The sequence below is a fragment of the Rhineura floridana genome, chromosome 5 (genome assembly GCF_030035675.1).
Source record: "Rhineura floridana isolate rRhiFlo1 chromosome 5, rRhiFlo1.hap2, whole genome shotgun sequence".
Taxonomy (NCBI): domain Eukaryota; kingdom Metazoa; phylum Chordata; class Lepidosauria; order Squamata; family Rhineuridae; genus Rhineura; species Rhineura floridana.
In genome coordinates, this window is record NC_084484.1 from 153319693 (window position 1) to 153341820 (window position 22128).

At 41.0% G+C, this 22128-nt stretch overlaps 1 protein-coding gene across 3 annotated transcripts in view; it reads left to right on the forward strand.

Annotated features, from left to right (window-relative positions):
• Window positions 1-22128, forward strand: part of FLT1 (fms related receptor tyrosine kinase 1) — a 184498-nt gene that overhangs the window by 54031 nt on the left and 108339 nt on the right. For all 3 annotated transcript variants that reach the window (XM_061628494.1, XM_061628495.1, XM_061628496.1), the window contains exons 7-10: window positions 1943-2117; window positions 3864-3981; window positions 9362-9531; window positions 9808-9964. In XM_061628494.1, coding sequence (XP_061484478.1) covers window positions 1943-2117; window positions 3864-3981; window positions 9362-9531; window positions 9808-9964 — 620 coding nt within the window. The remainder of the gene's footprint in view (window positions 1-1942; window positions 2118-3863; window positions 3982-9361; window positions 9532-9807; window positions 9965-22128) is intronic.

Here is a 22128-nt window from a genome sequence, read left to right on the forward strand (position 1 = left end):
CTACCAATAGAGTTGCTACAAGTTACTGAGACTGAATCTGTCCAAATTTTGAGAAAAATTTGTCAACAAATATGGAAAACCAAACAATGGCCCACAGACTGGAAGCATTCAATATACATCCCAATTCCAAAGAAAGGAGATTCCAGGGAATGCAGTAATTATGAAACTATTGCCTTAATATCCTGTGCAAGTAAAGTAATGCTCAAGATTCTACAACAAAGGCTCTTACCATGTATGGAGCAAGAAATGCCAGATGTCCAAGCTGGATTTAGAAAAGGAAGAAGCACCAGAGATCATATTGCAAACATACGTTGGATAATGGAAACAACCAAGGAATTTCAGAAGAAAATCACCCTGTGCTTTATAGATTACAGCAAAGCCTTTGATTGTGTAGAAAATCTATGGAATGCTTTAAAAGAAATGGGGGTGCCACAGTATCTGATTGTTCTGATGCGCAACCTATACTCTGGACAAGAGGCTTCTGTAAGGACAGAATATGGAGAAACCAATTGGTTCCCAATTGAAAAGGGTGTGAGACAGGGGTGTATTTTATCACCCTATCTGTTTAATCTATACGCAGAATGTATCATACGGAAAGTGAGATTGGACCAAGATGAAGGTGGTGTGAAAATTGGAGGGAGAAATATCAATAATTTAAGATGTGCAGACGATACCATACTATTAGCAGAAACCAGTAATGATTTGAAATGAATGCTGATGAAAGTTAAAGAGGAAAGCACAAAAGCAGGACTACAGCTGAACATCAAGACTAAAGTAATGACAAGAGAAGATTTATGTAACTTTAAAGTTGACAATGGGAACACTGAAGTTGTCAAGGATTTCAATACCTTAGCACAGTCATTACCAAAATGGAGACAATAGTCAAGAAATCAGAAGAAGACTAGGACCAGAGAGGGTAGCTACAGTGGTGTCACTAGGGTTGGTGTCACCCGGTGCGGCCCGCAGCGCCTTCTCTCTGAGACTGTGAGTGATTGTGTGCACACAGCGTGCGCGCGGCCTCTAGGAGCACACAGCTGAACGACAGGGCCTGGGAGTGCGCCGCCACCTTGCTGCCGCTGCTTCCACCTTCTAACAGCCGAGGAAGGCAGCCAGCGCGGCACGCGAAGGCTCTTGTTGGTGCCTAGGCAGTGCCTGGGGGGTGGCTATGGGTGTCACCCCCATCTGGTGGTGTCACCCGGTGCAGCCCACACCTGCTCCACCGCCCTAGTGACACCCCTGGGTAGCTATGAGAGAACTAGAAAAGTTCTTCCAATGCAAAGATGTATCACTGAACACTAAAGTCAGGATCGTTCAAGCCATGGTATTTCTGATCTCTATGTATGGATGTGAAAGTTAGACAGTGAAAAAAGCAGATAAGAGAAAAATCAACTCATTTGAAATGTGGTGTTGGAGGAAAGCTTTGAAGATACCATGGACCACAAAAAAGACAAATAACTGGGTTAAATTAAACCGGAACTATCACTAGAAGCTAAAATAATGAAACTGAGGTTATCATATTTTGGACACATCATGAGAAGACATGATTCCCTAGAAAAGACAATAATGCTGAGAAAAACAGAAGGGAGTAGAAAAAGAGGAAGGCAAACAAGAGATGGATTGATTCCATAAAGAAAGCCACAGACCTGAACTTACAAGATCTGAACAGGGTGGTTTATAACAGATGCTGTTGGAGGTCACTGATTCATAGGGTCGCCATAAGTCGTAATTGACTTGAAGGCACATAACAACAAAAAAGTTTTTTCCATTTCCAGTTTTTCAGAAATTATCTTTCTGTATTAATTATTTCTGCCGTCCTTGTTTGCCTTTGTACAATAAACACAATAGGGCTCTGTGAGGTGTTAAATTGTCATTTCTGAATACACCAGAAATGGCAATTGCCAGTGTTAATATATTTCCATGTAAACATTTTCCCTCTGTATAGGCAAGCAAAAGAGGCATCGTAACTAGAAGCATTATACAAAGGAATGATGAACCCAATCTATTCTACAGTATTCTTGTTGTTGATAAAGTCCATGATATTGATAAAGGAGAGTACACTTGCAATGTGAAGAGCGGCCCATCTGTGAGATCAGTTAATGCAACTGTTCATATTTACGGTAAGAAATATTATATGTATGCAGAATATATGATATATTCCAAACGCAAAACCCAAGAGGGAATGTTCTCTATTAGTACATTATAGGGACTAATTTAGGGATTAAATTAGGTCCACAATTAGATCTCCTGACATTTTTTAAAAGAAGTTTAAAAACAACTGCTCAAGGCATTGTTACGGGTTTGGGGGTTGAGATAGATGATTTCTATGGGTACCCTTCCAGCCTCTGATTTGGAATCCTGCAATTGGAGGTGGGCTCTGCAGCCGAGAAATCTGCTCTGCTGGTCAGATGAGTCTCCTTTTGTTAATCTAATAGAGTGGCCAGGTGGGCTAATAGGTCTGTCAAGTGCCCATTAACTACAGAATGGGCCAGAGAGATCCTATTGTTATTGAAACTCTTCAGGAAAGCCCCCCCCCCAGCCTAAAAAAGGCTTGTGCTTTTTAGCTAGTCTGGAGAAGCTGGGAACTGGGGAGACATGCAGACAGGCCTGCTCCCTGCACAATGGCTTCAGGATGCCTCCTATAAGCCTGATAGAAAAGCAAGATCTATTGGACTGCTAATGCTTTGAACCCCTCCATCTTAAGCTCAGGTTGGAAAGTGTGTAAATAAAAATCATGTCTCCTAAAAGACACCACAGTCTCCTCTGGCCTTCTTTCCAAGGAAACAAAACCCTGGGTAGCGCAGGAACCCTGGAAGTCTCGCACCGCTCAGAGACTGAGGTGGCGCACAACAATATTTAATCCAGGGATAGGAAAACTGTGACTCTAGTGAGTGCTTTTTTGTTTATTTTTTAATATATCCTGCCTTTCTTTTGCAAAAAAGTAAAAAATCAAAGAGACTACCAAAAGCATTTAAAAAGTCCAAATGATAAAAGGCTAGTTAAGGGCCATAGCAGACATTAAAGGCCAGACTACATATGTCACCAGTGGAAGTGGCTCTCCTGTCTGAAACAGCAGCATTGGAGAAAAGGATTATTTGGGGGCACCATGGTAGAGGAAGAAAGGGTTAAACATCTTCCACATACATTGCAATTCTGACTAGGTACAAAAAAATACATGCAAATGTAAGAACTGGGCATTCTTAGCCTTGAGAAGGGAATACTGGGCTCAATTTACGGGAAGCCAGATTTCGACTGAACATCAGGAAAAACTTCCTATTGTTAGAGCGATAAGACAATGGAACCAATGACCTAGGGAGGTGGTGGACTCTCCAACACTGGAGGCATTCAAGAGGCAGCTGGACAGCCACTTGTCGGATATACTTTCAGCTGGATTCTTGTCTTGAGCAGGGGGTTGGACTCGATGGCTTAAAGCCCCTTCCAACACTACTATTTATGCTTCTATGTTAAACTGTTTGTTTAATGTCATATGTACTTTGGACCTAAGATTCATAAGCAGGTTAATTTCCAGAATCACCAAAAGCATTTTGAAAATGCCCCTTCTTACCAGTTGCTGAAATATAAACAGTGATAAGGCCAGGCTGGCTTCCAGAGTGGGTGAGGGTATTTCTCAACAAATATGCCATGGCCAGTTCCTATGGTATTGATGGATGGAATACGCATTGATGGATGGCATAAAGATTTGGAATGTTTTTGTGTAAAAAACCCACAGTTACTGTCACAGCTTGTGTTATATACCCTGTATGATCTGGTGGCTTTCATGTATACATTGTATTGTCTATAATCATGCATTCATCGTTGTCCAGAACCCACTACCTTAAACACAGAATTTTCTTTCTTTTTTTAAGATAAAGCATTCATCTCTTTGAAATATAGAAGAAAAAATGTACTTGACGTTTTATCTGGCAAGAAATCCTACCGACTTTCTATGAAAGTAAAAGCATTTCCCACACCAGAGGTTGTATGGTAGGATTACAATTTCTTCTGCATAAAGCAAGAAGTTACTTATTTGGAAGTAATAACTATTTTTTGCTCAGGATTAAATCTGTCACCTGTAAGAGAAAAGATGAATAAAGATGTCCTGAAATGAACTTGGAATAAATTGTTTTGTACTGTTAATATGCATGCTGTACTGTTTTAGAGCATTGAAAATGGCCATGTTTATTTCAATTTTGTCTTGTGGCAAAGGTATGGAGCTACTGCAGTTGCAGTTTTAAACATGTTTGTTCAAAAGTAAGTCCTATGGCATTCAGTATGATATTTTTACATGTTTAAGGTTCAAGTTTAGACTCAATTCATGAATCTCTGGCAGACCCATTCCCATGTTACACTCACACATCTCATTCCCATGTTTAAAATATGTAAAGAGGAACATTTCTGGAAGATTTCCAAGGAGGAAGTAGACACCGCTAAGAGCTTGTTGAAGTAGTCCCAATGTCATCTCCTGAGAGAGACTTGTGCATATTTTGGGCACTGGGAACATCCTCAAATTACAGGGCAGCCAGAGGGCCCTATCTACCTTAACTACTGTTTTTAGAAGTCTACAGGGAGCCATTATTTGGCTAAACTGGAAAGAGTCAGAGGGTGGGGCTTGTGGATTAAGCAAGGAGAATTCTGTTATCTCAGATGAAAGACCTATCTAGTCCAGCATCATATTTCCTGCAGTGACCAACCAAAAGCCCCTGAGAAGACCACTAGCAAGACATGAGAACAAAAGTATTCTCCTTTTGTTGTACTTCAGAAACTGGAGAAGAAACTCCCATATTGAGTAACTTGGAAATATGCTGAGACTATTGCTAAGGAAGTAAGGGAGATATTAAAATTGGGAGGCATCGCCTCTGATACTGGAGGTAACAAATAGCCATCCTAGCCAGTAGTCATTGATAGCCTTGTTTCCATGAATTGGGCTAATCATCTTTTAGTAAGAACATAAGACGAGCCATACGATTGACCCTCCTACATCTCTCCCTCTAATTTGAACACTGCACAGGGATGGGAGTTTGATTCCAGCTATACAGCCACAAGAGTGGCTGCATGCTATAACCAGCATAGATTTTTCGCACTCTGCCATGTTAAATTGAAAATACCCTCCATGCCATTCTGCTGCTTCCCATAAGCTCATTTCAAAACAAAATCTTACAAAGCCTGAGTCCTGAACTCAGAGACTCTTGCTTAACAACCCTCTAAGTTTTTATGGCAATTCACAAAACACTCAGAGAGAATATAGAGTTCAAAGTCTAAAACAAGAGTAAAATAATTCAGACCCCTGTTGGACTTTTTTCTGTCAGTGGTCTCATAATTTGTTGAAATTAATTAAAACTCAGCCATGTTCATAAAGTATCTGTAATCTTATTACTGACCTTGCCCCATACTCTGACCTTCATCTTCTACAATTTAAAAGTTTAAATAATGTATGGCTGATTTCTAATTAATTTAAGAAAATTAACATTGGAGTCTATGATAGCACTGGCATGCTCAGTAAAAACCAACTGTCAGTGTTCTAAAAGCCAAACTAACAGCTGTTTGGTTTGGCTAATCAGGGAGCCACACCCAGACATTTATTCCACTTTAAACAGTCATGGCTTCATCCAAAGAATCCTGGGAAATGTAGTTTGTGAAGAGTACTGAGAGTTGTTAGGAGATTCCTATTCCCTTGACAGAGCTCCAGTGGCCAGAGTGGTTTAACAGTCAGCCCCTCTTCCCAGAGGGGTGATTAATTCTGGTGATTATAGCTCTGTGAGGGGAATAGGGCATCTCCTAGCAACTCTCAGCATCCTTCACACTTCCAAGTCATGAGTGTTTATAGTGGAATAAATGTCTGGTGTGGATGTAGCTAGGGACAGCTTTGGTTTAAATTTGGGTGGGAGACTACATGTGTCTGCTGTAGAACAAAAAGTGGGGGAAACCTCCAAAAATAATGATAATGTTAACAATGTTTCCTTTTGGAAAAGAAAAGGGCTTTCTCTCTGCCCAGTGCCCACTCATCCAATCTTCTCCCCTTTCCCCTTCCTCCTACTCCACTACCTGCCCCTCCACCATGGTCAGTTTCACCTATCCTAAGCACAGGAGAAAATCTGAACTCAATAAATACGCAAATGATAAAACCTGTCTTCCCCTCCTCCTGCCTCCCTTCCCCCTTCCTTCCTCTCTTCTGATCAGAGGCACATGTTACCAAATTCTTCCAAGCTACACAGGAAGTGGATTGGACTGTTGAAAGGCCAACCCAAATTGTGTTTACATTTTTACAAATTTGTAGAGCAGTACAATATCTCAGACAGGAGGTCAGGTCTTGTGCTCCCCTGGTGCATTCACTATAGCTGCCCAATTTCCCTGCTTTTTAAAGTTTGATAGCAATATCTGTTGGCTGTAGGTACGTTCTTAAACCGCAAGGATTTTTTGTCTATTAGTAAATAACATCTGGATGGCCACAGGTTTCCCATCCCTGCTCTACATGGTTGGGAAATGTGCATACTTCTCTCATATGGCTCTAACGACTATGGGGTGACTTGCAACCCAGTTTAGGGTTGGAGGAGAAATTCAGTTCTCATTTAAATGTACACTTGCCTAATTTGCACTTCTTGAACCAGTACATGAACTGAAATATCTATCCTTCAAAATTCAGTGCAATTCTCTAACCAAACATGCATATATTAAGGGAGAGCCAGGTCTTGGATATTTTTATAATAGACACCCAGTTCTGCCTCATCTTTTCCCTTTCATTCTTGACACAGCTTTTCCTTTTCAGAAATGGGGTTTGCCCTGTAAATTTCCTGCACATTCAGAAAATGCTACATCTGGAGCCCTTGGTTCAATATGAATCCTTAAAGTGTGAAGAATGAATATGCCAGCACATGGGGGGTTGTGGAGGTGTGGGAAGCAGACTTTGTCTAGTGACAGGTCAACCTATCACAAAAATGTAGTAAAATATTTTTTCTTACAATTAATAAGTACAGAATAATAGCAGTCACTATTCCTTTCTGCTTTTCTCATTTGAAATAGTAAAGGGCCCTAACCCCTCTCACACGCGCACAAACACCTGGAGAGGTTTCCTGCTGAAAATCACTCCCTGAAGCTGCTACTTACCCCCAAAGGTGGCATTTACTGCAACAGCACTTTTTAGGACAAATAGTTTTGGTAAATTTTCACTGAAAAAAACAGCACAGGGGAAATGCTTAAATTACCTCTCCCCATTCAGCAATCCCAAGCAGGGCCTCCCCCCACGGCTAATATTTCAATGTGGAGAGGGCAAGGGACAGGCAGATGATGACATATTTAATGTCACATCTAGTTTGGCCTTAAGAGATGAAAAACTTAGTTTTGCTGACCCATTCTTTCTATACTTAAAAAAAGATACTAACAAGGTTTCCTGTTAGCTAGCCTATGTCCCTCCTTCTCTTCACACATCTCCCTGGTAATGTCTGGTAAAAACAATGTGTGACATGACATTGTCACATTTACTGTTTCCTTGCCATTGATCTAATTCATTAGCTAAATTCATGTAGGGGCTGGAGAAAGAACTGGGCATGTTTAGCCTTGAGAAGAGAAGACTGAGGGGAGATATGATAGCACTCTTCAAGTACTTGAAAGGTTGTCACACAAAGGAGGGCCGGGATCTCTTCTCAATCATCCCAGAGTGCAGGACACAGAATAATGGGCTCAAGTTGCAGGAAGCCAGATTTCGACTGGACATCAGGAAAAACGTCCTAACTGTTAGAGCCATATGACAATGGAACCAATTACCTAGAGAGGTAGTGGGCTCTCCGACACTGGAGGCATTCAAGAGGCAGCTGGACAGCCATCTGTCAGGAATGCTTTGATTTGGATTCCTGCATTGCGCAGGGGTTGGACTTGATGGCCTTAGAGGACCCTTCCAACTCTACTATTCTATGATTTTATGAAATATTGAATGCAGCTTTCACCAAATGTTACTAGGGAGGTGGGTGGAAAGAATGTGAATCATTAGCAGCCACCCATTTCCAATAAGCTGTAGTTACGTCTTCACATTTTGAAACACAAATAAATGACAGTGGATTGTTTGACATACAGGTATTCCTTTTCTTGGTAAAAAAAAAAAGCTGAGGTGTCGGTACTCATATCATGATAAAAGTGCTCTGGGTGCCAACACAAAATGGCTGCCATGGGCAGCAAAATAAAGGTGCATGTACTCCATACAGTAGTCTCACAAAAAAAAAAGCACTATATCTATAGAGAGAGTGCTTTAGGGCATAATTTGTTTCTTACGCACTGAATATTTTTGACTGACACTATCTGTGGAATAAGAGCCTGCTAGATCAGGCCAGTGGCCCTTCTAGTTCAGCATCATGTTCACACAGTGGCTAACCAGTTGCCGATGAGAAACCCACAAGCGGGACCTGAGTACAAGAGGACTCTCTCCTCCTGCAGTTTCCAGCAACTGATACTCAGAAGCATACTGCTTCCGACTAGTAGCCATTGATAGTCTTATCCTGCATGCATTTGTCCAATGCTTCTTTAAAGCCATCCAAGTAAGTGGCCATCACTGCCTTTTGTGGGAACAAGTTCCATAGTTTAATTATGTCCTGTGTGAAGAACTTTCTTTTGTCTGTCCTGAATCTTCCAACATTCAGCTTCATTGGATGTCCATGAGTTCCAGTGTTATGAGAGAGGGAGGAAAACTTTTCTCTATCCACTCTCTCCTTGCCATGCATAATTTATACACTTCTATCATGTCATCTCTGACTTGCCTTTTCTTAACTGTTGGTTGTTGTTATGTGCCTTCAAGTCGATTACGACTTATGGCGACCCTATGAATCAGCAACCTCCAAGAGCATCTGTCATGAACCACCCTGCTCAGATCTTGTAAGTTCAGGTCTGTGGCTTCCTTTATGGAATCAATCCATCTCTTGTTTGGCCTTCCTCTTTTTCTACTTCCTTCTTTCTAAAAAGTCCCAAATGCTGCAACCTTTCCTCATAGGGGAGTCGCTTCATCCCCTTAATCAATTTGGTTGCCGTTGCTGAATCGTTTCCAGCTCTACCATAACCTTTTTGAGGTGAGGCAACCAGAACTGTACATAGTATTCCAAATGCAGCTGCACCATAGATTTATATAATGGCATCAAGTTTTATTTTCAATACCTTTCCCAATGATTCCTAGCATGGAATTTGCCTTTTTCACAGCTGCTGCAGGCTGGGTTGACATCTTCATCAAGCTCTCCAGTACTACCCCAAGGTCTCATTCCTGGTCAATCACTGCCAGTTCAGATCCCATGAGTGCATATGTGATATTATGATTTTTCCATAAAGATATATAAATATACATAAATAGTGGCAGTGTAAATAATTATTAATTCTAGTTATCTTTTAACAGGCTGAAGGATGGGTTACCTGCGGCTGAAATGTGTGCCCGGTATGTAATTAAAGGCTATTCACTAATCATAAAGCATGTTGCTGAAGAAGATGCAGGAAAGTACACTATACTGTTGAGCACCCGGCAATGGAACTTGCATAAAAACTTAACAGTCACGCTAAGAATAAATGGTGAGTTGGCAGTATAACTGATATTAATGGTATTCAATGCTAGTCTTACTCAGAGTAGACCCACTGAAGTTAATAGCCATGACTGACTTAGATTTATCACTTTCAATGGGTCTACTAATGAGTAGGATTTCACTGAATACAAGTACAACCCAATGATTTGGCAAAGGCATTCGTTCCTAAGAACTAAAGATCTTTCTTATATACCTTTTAAGATAATAAGGTGCAAATTGCTTCAACAGGTTGAATTTCTATTGTATTCCTGGTTTTCTTTTACAGTGAAACCTCAGATTTATGAAAAAGTGTCATCGATTCCTGGTCCTAATCTCCATCATCTGGGAAGTAAGCAAATCCTAACCTGCATAGTTTATGGTAATCCTCAACCTACAATAAGGTGGACATGGCATCCTTGTCAACAGAATAATTCCACAACCAGGTAGATCATTTTCGTTTTTTGTTTCCAATACCCTACCATTAGCCTTCTATGTTGTTGTCAAGTCTTCTTCCTAAGATTTGTCACTCAAATTATGAAATTAGTGGTTGTAAAGGTGTAAAATGCTTCAAATTAATTACATTGCCATTTATAATATGCATATGTAGAGCATTCCCTGACATTGAAGGGAATGGGGCAGCAACACCTGGAGACATATTTCCTGGAAATGAGAGGTTCCAGGCGCAGCCCAACAACACTGGAGTAGCTTGGAGACTTATTAGAATAACCAGGTTTCAACAGCCTAGGGCTCTGATGGCTTGATGGTGGGAAGGCTGAATTCACCCATTGAGCAGCCCTATGTGAAGCTGTTGTGGGGATGTAGGGTGGCAATGTATCCTACTTTACAGAAAACAGTTCTCTGTTTGAAGGTGTCCTCTATATGAAGGGCTGTCCATTCCAGGTCTGGTTTAAATATAAAGGACTATAACAAGGGTGAGCAGGGTTCTTGAAGTTGCCTATTAACAGTTAGCACCTACACAGCAGACTGAGAAGGAACACATGTCAACTGGTCACAGTCTTCTCCACTATGATGGGATGTGTTGTATTTCTATTTAAATTATAGTATTTTTCCCTAAATTTGCATCTATATGCATGTATTAGCACGTGCACATTTTATGCAAATTCCTCTTTTTTTGGTGATGGATAAGTGGCCACCCTTCTGGGATGTGAAGGAAACCAACTGCATTCCACTTCACACTCAACTCTAGGGCTTACCACCTCCATGTAGAGCAGGAGTGGCTAACCTGTGGTCATCCAGATATTGTTGGATTACAGCCATTGGTCATGCTGGCTGAGGCTGATGGGTATTGCATTTTAACAACATCCGGAGGGGCACATATTAGCCATCCCTGGCTTAAAGGGAAAGTTGTCTGCACCAGATAAGGCTGTTGCTTTAGTTTATTACTCTTTTGTGACCCACTTTAAATTGGCATGAAGCCCTCTGATAATATTAAAGTGGGTGTGCTGCATGTAAACAGGGGAGGGGCAGGCACCCAAGCAGGTCAAGGAAGAGGGCACATCTCGCATATTGAGAACATTCTCCCCATTCCCCAGGCATACAGGATAATCATTGTTTTGTAAAAACAAAAAACAACAACCAGGACTCCCAGATTTACACAAAGATCCAAGACTGTGCATGCATGCTGCCTTCATGCTGCTATGAAATCCAGGCAACAGAAAGTAGCAAGCATGGGCATCAGGTGGAAGATAAGCAAGGTATCTGCTACTTCTTTCCCTTCAGTCTGAGGCCTAAGGGGGGACTGGTCTTGGGTTATGCATGCCTTTAAATGTGCCTTCCCCAAGCCCTCACAGGCTTCTGGATCACAGCAGGAAGAATTTGCCTGGAGATAGCCTGATCTCCCCTCCAGAAACGTACCATTGGGTTTCCTGCTAAGGAAACTCAGTGGCATTCACTTTTTAAGTGGTACAGAAGAGAGCACAAGGTAATAAGGGAGAGGGTTGGGCAAGGGGGAGAGGAAGTGAACACAGAGAGGGTGAAGCAGGTATTGAGGGAAGGAGGAAGGGAAGGAGGTTGAGTGGGAGGTTGAGCAATGAGAGGAATGAAGACAAGAAGAAGTTGTGGTGGGGTTGAGGGGAGGGAAGGACAAGTTTTGAGCAAGATGAGGAAAAAGCCCAACCCAAATGATCCTTTAAACTGAGAGAGGGACTGCCCCTCCACAATTTCAGAAACCATGTGGGAAGATCTCCACCCTCCCCCAGCTGTGAGATTGCTTCAGAGGCTAAAGGGGAGAGAAACATGCACAATTGCCCTCCTTTTAGCCCTGATATCATCATGGAGGGATGAATCCATCACCAAATTAACAGGTCTTGGCAAGAATCATCCCTTGAGCCAAAAATGATCCCTATGGTGGCTTTGGGACCAGTGGGTGGGAACGCTCATGCATCATTGCAACATGAAAACTTCAGTAAGGATTGAACAGCTCTCAGTGTAACTGCTCAAATTAGGCACTTCCCATTCCAAACCGAGGAGGGGGGTTGTTCTCAGAGCCAAATCCATTGAGCCAGAAAGCATTGCTAAGGGGTAGAGAGGAAGATCAAAAAGAGGAAACATTTCTTCTTCTTCTTCCCTCCATAACATTTTGTTGCAGGACCCCACTTGTCTATTAAGAAAGCAATTATAGTTTACACAGGAGGGCATGTTCTCCAAGGCACTTACTGTAGTTTCACGTTGTCGCAACAAATGAACTTCTCTTACGTGCTCATTCTGAAATAATGAAGGTGTGGTCTTCTGTTCTGCAGAAAGCTTTTTATTTCCCTAATCACTCTCTTGTACAGAATGACATGAGCCAGTGCCCAAGTGGACTTTAATTTAATCATGCCATTATAAGAGATGGCCAGTGATTAATCTGACTACTATTTATCCAATACAAGACCTATAAAAAGACCTATAAAAACTCCTCTTGTGTCCTTCTTAGGAAGTTTGTCAGCCCTCCCAAAAGCAAATAAATTGTTAGAGGGACTCATGTTAGACAGACTTTTTTCAAATACAAGAAGTGCTTCTTGATGAACAAACTAGTAGCTGTTTAAAAGATCCATTATGTTGATTTGCAGTATCATTAGGATCACTAGACTGATTGGTGGTATCTTCATGCCAGTATCGAACTATGTGGTGAATTCCTTACAGAAGTTATGCCAACCATATGAAACTGCTAGTAACCCCCACAACATCCATTTTCTGTAACAGAGTGGTTGTTGATTATTTATTTCATTTATGATTTGCTTCTCACAAGGCATTCCAAAGCAATTTACAATACAATAAAAACACATATGGAACAAGTTTGTATATAAAAACCGTTAAAAACAATTACTCACATGTACACATACACACAAATTTAAAACAACACACACATATATAAAATCAATTCAAACCCAATGCAAACACTAAGGGAGATCAAAATCAGTGCAGAGCCCACAATCTCTCCATCTACTTTCCCATAGAGGGCCAAGCTATATGTTCACTGGATATCATAGAATCATAAAATTGTAGAGTTGGAAGGGGCCTATAAAGCCATCGAGTCCAACCCCCTGCTCAATGCAGGAATCCAAATTAAAGCATATCCGACAGGTGGCTTTTCCAGTATTGGAAAGCCCATCACCTCCCTAGCTAATTGCTTCCATTGTTGTATTGCTGTAACGGTTAGGATGTTTTTCCTGATGATCAACTGAAATCTGGCTTCCTGTAACTTGAGGCCATTATTCCATGTCCTGCACTCTGGGACGATTGAGAAGAGATCCTGGCCCTCCTCTATGTGACAACCTTTCAAGTACTTGAAGAGTGCTTTCATATCTCCCCTTGGTCTTCTCTTCTCCAGGCTAAACATGCCCAGTTCTTTCAGTCTCTCCTCATAGGGCTTTGTTTCCAGTCCCCTGATCATCCTCGTTGCCCTTCTCTGAACCCATTCCAGTTTGTCTGCATCCTTCTTAAAACGTGGTGTCCAGAACTGGATGCAATACTCAAGATGAGGCCTAACCATTGCTGAATAGAGGGGAATCAATACTTCATGTGATTTGAAAATTATACTTCTATTAATGTAGCCTAAAATAGCATTTACCTTTTTTGCAGCCACATCACACTGTTGGTTCATATTCAGCTTGTGATCAACAACAATCCTAAGATCCTACTTGCATGTAGTATTGCTGAGCCAAGTATCCCACATCTTATAACTGTGCATTCAGTTTCTTTTTCCTAGGTGTAGAACTTTGCACTTAGCCCTGTTAAATTTCATTCTGTTGTTTCAGCCCAATGCTCCAGCCTATCAAGATCCCTTTGAATTTTGTTTCTGTCTTCCAAGGTATTAGCTATGCCTCCCAATTTTATATCATCTGCAAATTTGATAAGCATTCTCTGCACCTCCTCATCCAAGTCATTAATAAAAATGTTGAAGAGTACTGGGCCCAGGACCAAGCCATGCTGTACCCCTCTCGTTACCTCCCCCAGTTGAGAAGGAACCATTGATAAGCACTCTTTGAGTATGATTCTGTAGCCAACTGTAGATCCACCTGATAGTTGTTCCATCCAGCCCACATTTAGCTAGCTTGTTAATTAGAATATCAAGGGGACTTTGTCAAAAGCTTTGCTGAAGTCTAGATATATTATGTCCACAGCATTCCCACAGTCTACAAGAAAGGTTACCCAATCAAAAAATGAGATTAGTTGGCAAGATTTGTTCTTGATAAATCCATGTTGACTTCTAGAATCACTGTATTGTTTTCAAGGTGCTTACAGATTGACTGCTTTATAATCTGCTCCAGAATTTTCCCAGGGATTGATGTCAGGGGAAAATTCTGGAGCAGATTATAAAGTGGTCAATCTGTAAGTATCTTGAAAACAATGCAGTGATTACTAGATGCCAACACGGGTTTATCAAGAACAATATATGTAGTGTGCAGTGTATTTTGCTTTTTCTCCCTTGATTACCAGAACAGGGAGCGTGCCATTATTAGGAAGGAAGCACATAGGGAGGGCAAGCTTACCTCTTCCATCCTCAGTGCAAGTAGGAGCCTTAGGGGGAAAGTCCCCACTAGTCCTTCTTCAAAAGGCATATTAAGGAAGAAAGAACTATTTTAAACATCTCAATCATCTGGATAATTTCATCCCTTGACCTTCACTAAAACTGGTGGATCAGTTTCCCAGCAATAAGATTTTATTTTATTTTATTTTAAGAATCCAACCTATTTCCTTCTTTGCTGAAGGAATGTTATGCAAGTCAGCTTTGTGACTGTGCAGCAGTCCCGTATTTGCTACCAAGTTTTCCTTTTTTTGAGTGTTTGGTTTCTCACAGTTTATACATTTTTTGGAAAGTAGTTCCACTGAAACCAATGGGACTTTATTCCAAATTTTTCCACAGGAGTCTTGCTTCTTTAATCTTTTTTTCAGCAGAGCAGGTATGCTACTGTATTCCGTGTGAAGCTCCAGAAAGTTGTGCCTGCCGAGGTGGGTCACCATCACTGCACTGCCCTTCTGGTTGCTGCAGTAGTGACATTTACAAAGATTGGGATAGGGGCGTGGTGGTAAGGGCAGGGAAGCACTGTAGGCAGTGAGGACCATAGGTGCACATGCAGTGGGTTCTACCAACAGCAACGTAATGTTTCCCTCACCCTGACCCATCCTGGTGCCAGGTAAATGAGTCCCTTTACTTAATCTTTTTTTTTTACCTGTTTATAAAGGCTGTAGCCCAGTTTTGGAAGGCTAGTAGCTTATTGGGAGGGCATCTGCTTTGCATGCAGAAGATGCCAGGATCAGTCCCCAGCATTTCTAGTTAGTGCTGGGAATGCCCTCTGTCTGAAATCCTTAGAGCCACTGCCAATCAGTGTACACAGTACTGAGCTAGGCAGACCAATGATCTGACTCTGGATAAGACAGCTTCCAAGCAAAGTTTGTTGTTTTAAACTTTGGCTTGTCTTTTGTATTTTTAAAAAACTTTTGGAAAGTATCCAGAGGACTTGGTTGTAGTATATAAATGCAACAAATATAATGAATTAATGAATGAATAATTTAGGGATGGGAAATAGAGAAAGGGACCTGTTTTTCCTTTCCCTGCTGCCTGGTAAGAAAAGATGGGGAGAGAAGAGGCCTCTTTTTCTTTCTTTTGTCTTAGGGTGGGGGGTGGGGAGAGAAAAAGCAGCCCATTCTTTCCTGACCTCACTTACCATTGAGGAAGCAGCAGAAAGGAACAAAAATTGGTGTCTTTGTCTTGTTTTCCCCACATAGTAAGCAGGGGGTGGGGAGAACAACTCAAGGTGGAAGTGGACACCCAGTGGTGCAGTAGTATCTGGGGGCCTGGAGGATATCTTGTCCAGGGCTCCCTCAAATCCATCAGTGCCAGTGTGTGCGCACTTGTTTGTATGTGTTCAATCAGTCTATTTTTTTAGCCTTTGAGCGAAATCAGCCAGAAAGACTGATGTATGTGTGTATGCCATCAAAATGAATAGCAGCTGTATCTGGCAAGTGCATTTGCCCAGATCCATTAATTTAGCATTGATTCTGCCCTGTTAAAACTAAATAGCCAAATGCCTATCAACTTCAGTATGAGCACAGCCAACCAGTCTAATTGCAAACCTTATTTTAGTGCAACATTAAATAAAAGAATAAGTGGCAGAATCATTAGTATGTGCTTGGGTAGCTTTTGGGAGGCGATGGAGTTTAGAATGCTAATGAAGCATGCAAAATTAACAAGTACAGAACAAGTGTTAATTGTGTGTGTTAGAAATGTGTTGACTTGCCCAAATTTCATTGTGGGTGTGTGCAAACAGGGAAGGTCATTACTCTCTCTCTGTCTTGCTCTCTCTGTCTCTCGCTGTCTGAGTTTCTGCTTTTACCATGCCAACCCTGTTTTAGTAGGAGAATAGTTGGATTGTTGTGGAATACCATCACCTGTAAGGTGATGATTCAAAACCTTGGTTTAATCTGAGATAAGAACATGCAGAAATTGAGAAATCTAGATATTTATATGAAAGAATGGTAACAGTCTGGTCCTATTGGTGTCTGAAAATCATGCTCACTGGACACACGTTTGGCATCCTTTTTCTAGTCAGGATCTGATGATGTCCTGGTATTTACTGCACTGGTTATTTCTTCAGTGTGCCTCCTATTAACTATCTTTCTCTGACTTCTGCTATTTAGGAATAATATTTGTGTATCGTGTATGGTGGGATCAGTGGCAATGCCTAATAGTGTTTATTTATTTCATTTGTTCTCCATTTTTCCTCCAAAGAGTTCCAGGTTTTATACAATAGAGCTAAAATGTATCCAACCCTGTGAAATGGGCCAGATGAGAGATAATGGGCGGTATTCAACTAACGTAGTGCAAGGATTATCGATAGTGCAACAGGATTTTCCTCTTCCCCTGTACACATCCTATACCCTTTCCAAATCTGCACTTGAGAGTTGGGGGAATACCTAGGGCAGGTTTGGGGGGGGGATGGGAGGAGGAGGAGGGGAAAGTCCCATTGTGCTGTTGGTACTACTTGCACTGACTGAACCCTGACTTAGTGCTAGGTTGGATACAACCAAATCACTTGCACAAAGACAACTTGTAAATTTAATGGACGAGCTGGCACTTTATCCGAGGTTTCTCCAAGTCAATAAGTCTATCCAGTATCCCACACTGGCTCTATGTATTACATTGTCATTGTGAGGCTGAATTATCATTTGTGTGTCCGTCCATGTTCTCTGGAGTTGTGAGATATTGATTTTGGCAATCCCTCAAAGTACAAAGATTTTGGCAACATATACACCAGAGGTGGCTAATCTGTGGCCCTCTAAATGTTGTGGACTACAATTCGCATTACTGGCTATGCTGACTGGGACTGATGGGAGTTTGAGTCCACGAACATCTGATGGGCCACAGGTATAATAGGGCCAGCCTACATGGTGCCCTTCAGATGCTTGATTCCAACTCTCATCAGTCCCACCCTGTATGGTCAATCATCAGGGATGATGGGAGGTGAAGTCAGGGATGATGCAGCACCATATCGGTTACCCCAGATTAGGGATGGGGGAGAAATTCTATTTAGTATGCATTTAAGCCAAAATTGCATTTTCCAAAACAATATGAAAACCGAAATACACATCTTCAAAATTCCAAATTTTGTGATGCAATTCTCTAATCAATGTTTCCAAAAATGTACATATTATGGGAAAGTGTACATAAAAATGAATATATTACTGATAATAACATACAAAATGCATTTTATTATGAGAAACTACTTGTAAAAATGTGTATTAGTCAAAATTCATTCAAACGTTTATTAGAAGAAATTTGCACTAAAATCCTGAAGAATTTTCATGAGGACTTCTTTTTTTAAAAAATCCACAAATTCCTGCAGCAATGTGGAGAACTGAATTTAAGTTTGGAAAAATGAGAAGGTGAGAAAACAAAAATTGACAGGTCAGTCCATCCCTGTCCCTGATATTTAGGATTCTGCTTAGTATTTTCCATGCTGAAACTTTTCTGTATTTCCCCTATGCTCATATCTGACTTGTGCAAGTATTTTCATGATACATCTTTTGTATTGCCTGTAATAATAACCTGAGAACTTTGTTTTGTGGTACAACAGCATGACTTTCAGTGGCTTTTTGCTTTGTACAGAGGATCACACAATTTGCCCACAAGGCTACTTGGGCATAAGTTCTGTTGAAATAAATGGGATTTGTTTCCAAGTGAATGTATTGTAGCTCAGGTTAGAGCTTCTTTATACTGCTTTTGTAGTGAAAGGGGATCATTTAATTTGGTATTCAGGTAATTCAAATTTAAGCTTTTTTAGGGTGCAATGAAAGAACCATCATGTAAGGAGAACCAAGCCCTACAGTTGGCATATAGCTTAAAAAGAAACTTGTGTTTTGTAAAGAATGGGACAAAGCATAGGGGTTTTTTTAAAGTGTGGAAAGAAAAAAATTATGGAGATCTCCCCCACCCCATGATGAAGAGGTAAAACAATTCAGCTTATATATTTTTAGCATTTCTTCAGACTCAACACATTGTTGAATAAAATAAGCAGTTATATGCTGTGGGTTTTTATTCTGACTCCAATGTGGTGGCCTCTAATGAACAGCAACTTCCATTCTATGAAATTGCTAGCAAGGAGCCCTTGGCCCTTTGAAAACAGATTGCAAATTGCCTCTTGTTAATAAGAAATCTGGAGAATTGGAACCAACACAGGCCTCTCTGTACACAGCGATGATAATTTCCATTTGCTGGCCCTTTTCACAGTTGAGCAGCCAGTTATTTCTGACTAATCTGCTGAAACTTTTGTCAAAGGCTTCTTTATGTGTTTCCAATGAACCATGGTCTTTTTAAATCAAGTTCTATCACTCTGTGCTTTGAATCATCATCATTTTCCAAGTCTAATAAAAAATAGTGAAGTATAATACATAAAGGCATAAAATGACAAATCCTGTTGTTTTTGTAGACTCAGTGATGGGTTGATCTGATTTGGATGGGAAAAAATGTAGCAAAGATAGCTAAATGCTGTGGATGAATTGTTTCCATGGCCTGCTGAGATACTGTGCACAACGTACAGGCCAGGGTTTGATCAGCACCACTGGGACCAATTAATGGATCAGATCCAATGCCCACATAGGACTCTAAGATTCTATGAGGAAATATCTGTTTTCAGTTTTTAAAAGGTAGTTCCTATTGCCTAGAGGAATGACTAGTGCATGGGGTCCTGTCCTGCTGCTACACACATTGTAAATGCTGCAATTCCCCATGGAATGGATGGGACCAGATGATATACTGTTTTGGGAGATTGTATGAAAAAATACATAGCTGTCCTAGGGTTCCAGGTCCATGGCCTGAGATTGATCCTGTATCTTTAGGAGGAGAGAAAGTCAGCCAAGTGCAGGTGTTCTTGCAACCCTATAATGGGAAAAACCACAAGGTGGAATTCTCCCTCCCCCCTCCCCAACTTTTAAAGATACAGAAGACCTCTTGGAGGCTGGGCCTGGCAACCAAGAGGTCTTCTGTATCTTTAAAAGTTGTTCAGGGGGAAGGGAGAATCCCACCTTGTGGTTTTTCCCATTACAGGGTTGCAAGAACACCTGCACTTGGCTGACTTTCTCTCCTCCTAAAGATACAGGATCAGTCTCAGGCCAAGAACCTGGCAACCCTAAGCTGTGTGCACTACCTGCTCCTCTGGGTGGTTGGGATTACCGAAACACAGTCAGAGGTAGCCCTCAAAACACCTTGTAAGTAGTTTTGTAGCTTGCTAGGACTCAAACTCTTATTTTCATTTTTTAAACTGGAAAAATCTCTGTGAAGGCAATGGGAGCTTTCTGTAGAAAATCAGAACTTAGGGTAGCATTGCACAGTGCACTGGTGTTTTCTTAGCAGATGCATTAATTGTGGAAGAAAATCAGTTTCCCTCCCTGGACCTTGAAATGTGTGTGTGTTTAGCATTAAAAACAGTATTCACTATTGATTTTGCCTGGAATGGGGCAAGTGTTAAAAGCAGTACAAGGCAGAGTAATTCCCCCCCCCTCTTTGGACTGTTCCAAAATTTAAAAACACAGAAATATAATGGGTGACTGGCATGTCAGAGTTTGCCTTGGGTTCTAAGTGAGCTCTTTTGGCTGTTATTTTGGCTGAACCCTATGAGGGGAAAAAATACTAGCCTCCCCTAGCACATAAATGAACAGCACTTGCATGTTTTTTCAAGGGATGCAACTTTTCACCTGGTAAGGAAAACTAGAACGTCAGTTGTAAAATGTTTGAAGACAAGGGTGTGAAAGAAGCAAGCAATGTTATGTTTCAATACAATTCTCTTTTTTGTGTCTGCATTTCAACTTCCTATTACCTGTAGGTTTAAGAAAAAACTAAGAGGGCTGGGCTTCAGAAAAAATATTTATGGATCATGTAGGAAGACTGTTCAGTGAAATTGATTGGTAATACGTTCAGAACATACAAAAGGAGATATTCTCATGCAGAGCAAAATTAGAGTATGGGAATTGGTGTATGGGCTTCATTGCCACAAGATACTGTTATGCTCACTATCTTCAGCTGCTTTGCTCCATGGATAATAATATGCTAGTTCATAACAACCAGTAAATGGAATAATGGTTTTCAAAAGGAGTATATGAATACAAGACTAGAGACAAAACAACAGGAGATGGAATTTTCTCAAAGCAGTGGGATTGTTGTTCTTATCCAACAACTCCATCCTTATTGACTTGCATGAGCAAGCTCAGCATCAAACCACTTTTTGTGTAGTAAACTCAGTGTCCCATTTATATAAAGAAGAGTGTTGCTTGCTGTGGAAAGAGTGTACTGAGGGTCTCAAATGGCAGTCTTATCCTAAACATCTGCTTTTGCTGCTTCCTATAATATAAGAATATAAGAAGAGCCTGCTCGTGTTGCGCTGTGTGTAATTTGTGTGCTTAATTTCGTTTAAAGCAACACCACAGCAGCAGAGTAACAGCAGATGTTGAAATGCGAGTGTGCCAGCATGTGCGTGCGTTTACCTAAGAAAGCAGGCTTTTACCCTGCATTAGCATCACTGAGACTTGAGACTTAGTAAAATAAGAAAAGCTACTTTACTTACAGAAATACATAGTAGATAGAAAAGGCATACCTAGTTCTAACTAATTAGCTAAGTTGGAGGTGTAGGAGTTAGCCTCATGGCTTGGAGAGAGCAGAGACAAAGGGATGTCTCCTGTCTCCTGGACAGTCAGAGGACAAAGGAGTGGAAAGGGCGGAAGGAGGAGGGGCAGGTAAGCTTCCCTAAAGATGTAACAGTCTAGCAACAGAAGGAAGTCAGTCAGAGCATCACAGGTAAAGGTAAACAAGCCTATCCATCTGGAGGATCCTAGCTCTATCTCCCTTCTGGAGCATAAACAAAAGAACAAAACAGGAGTTGCTCTTGCCCCACTTGCAACAGCTGGATCATGGCAGTGGCCTATCCAGTCTAGCATCCAGTTCTCACAGTGGCCAACAACTGCATATCTATTGGAAGCCCGCAAATACCGGTTAATGCTTTGACAGCTAAAGCAGTAATCCAAGAGAACATTTTCCTACAGAAAAAGTGTGTCCACAATCTGCATAGACATTCCACCTTCTAGACCATTGGTTCCCAAACGTTTTCCCCCATGGGCCACTTGAAAATTGATGATTGTCTTGGTGGACCACTTAATTGTTTTTCTGCCTGTTGTAGCAATTGTAATGCACTGCACTAGACGCTGTGCAATTTTTTTATATTATTTTTATTGCTTTTTTTATTTCTTATATTGTATTTTATTGTATTACAATTTGTATTGCATAGAATTCAAATTGTAATGCGATGTAGTACAACTTAAGAAATAAAAAAGCATTAAAGACACAATTAAAAATCAATATGAATATTTAATGTGAACATGTTATGGACCACCTGAATGAAGCTCATGGACCTCAGTTTGGGAACCTCTGTTCTGGACTAAGGCCTAAGGTGCTGCTTGCAGGCCCTCCCCCCTTTCAGCCTCTCCCCTTTGACTATATGCTCCAATGTGTTTAGTCAGGGATGGACAGATCAGTCCATTTCTTGTCCACGTCTGGTCCAGTTTTGTGTGTTCATTCATATGATGTGTTTCATCTCATTTCTGTATTATCTGTTTT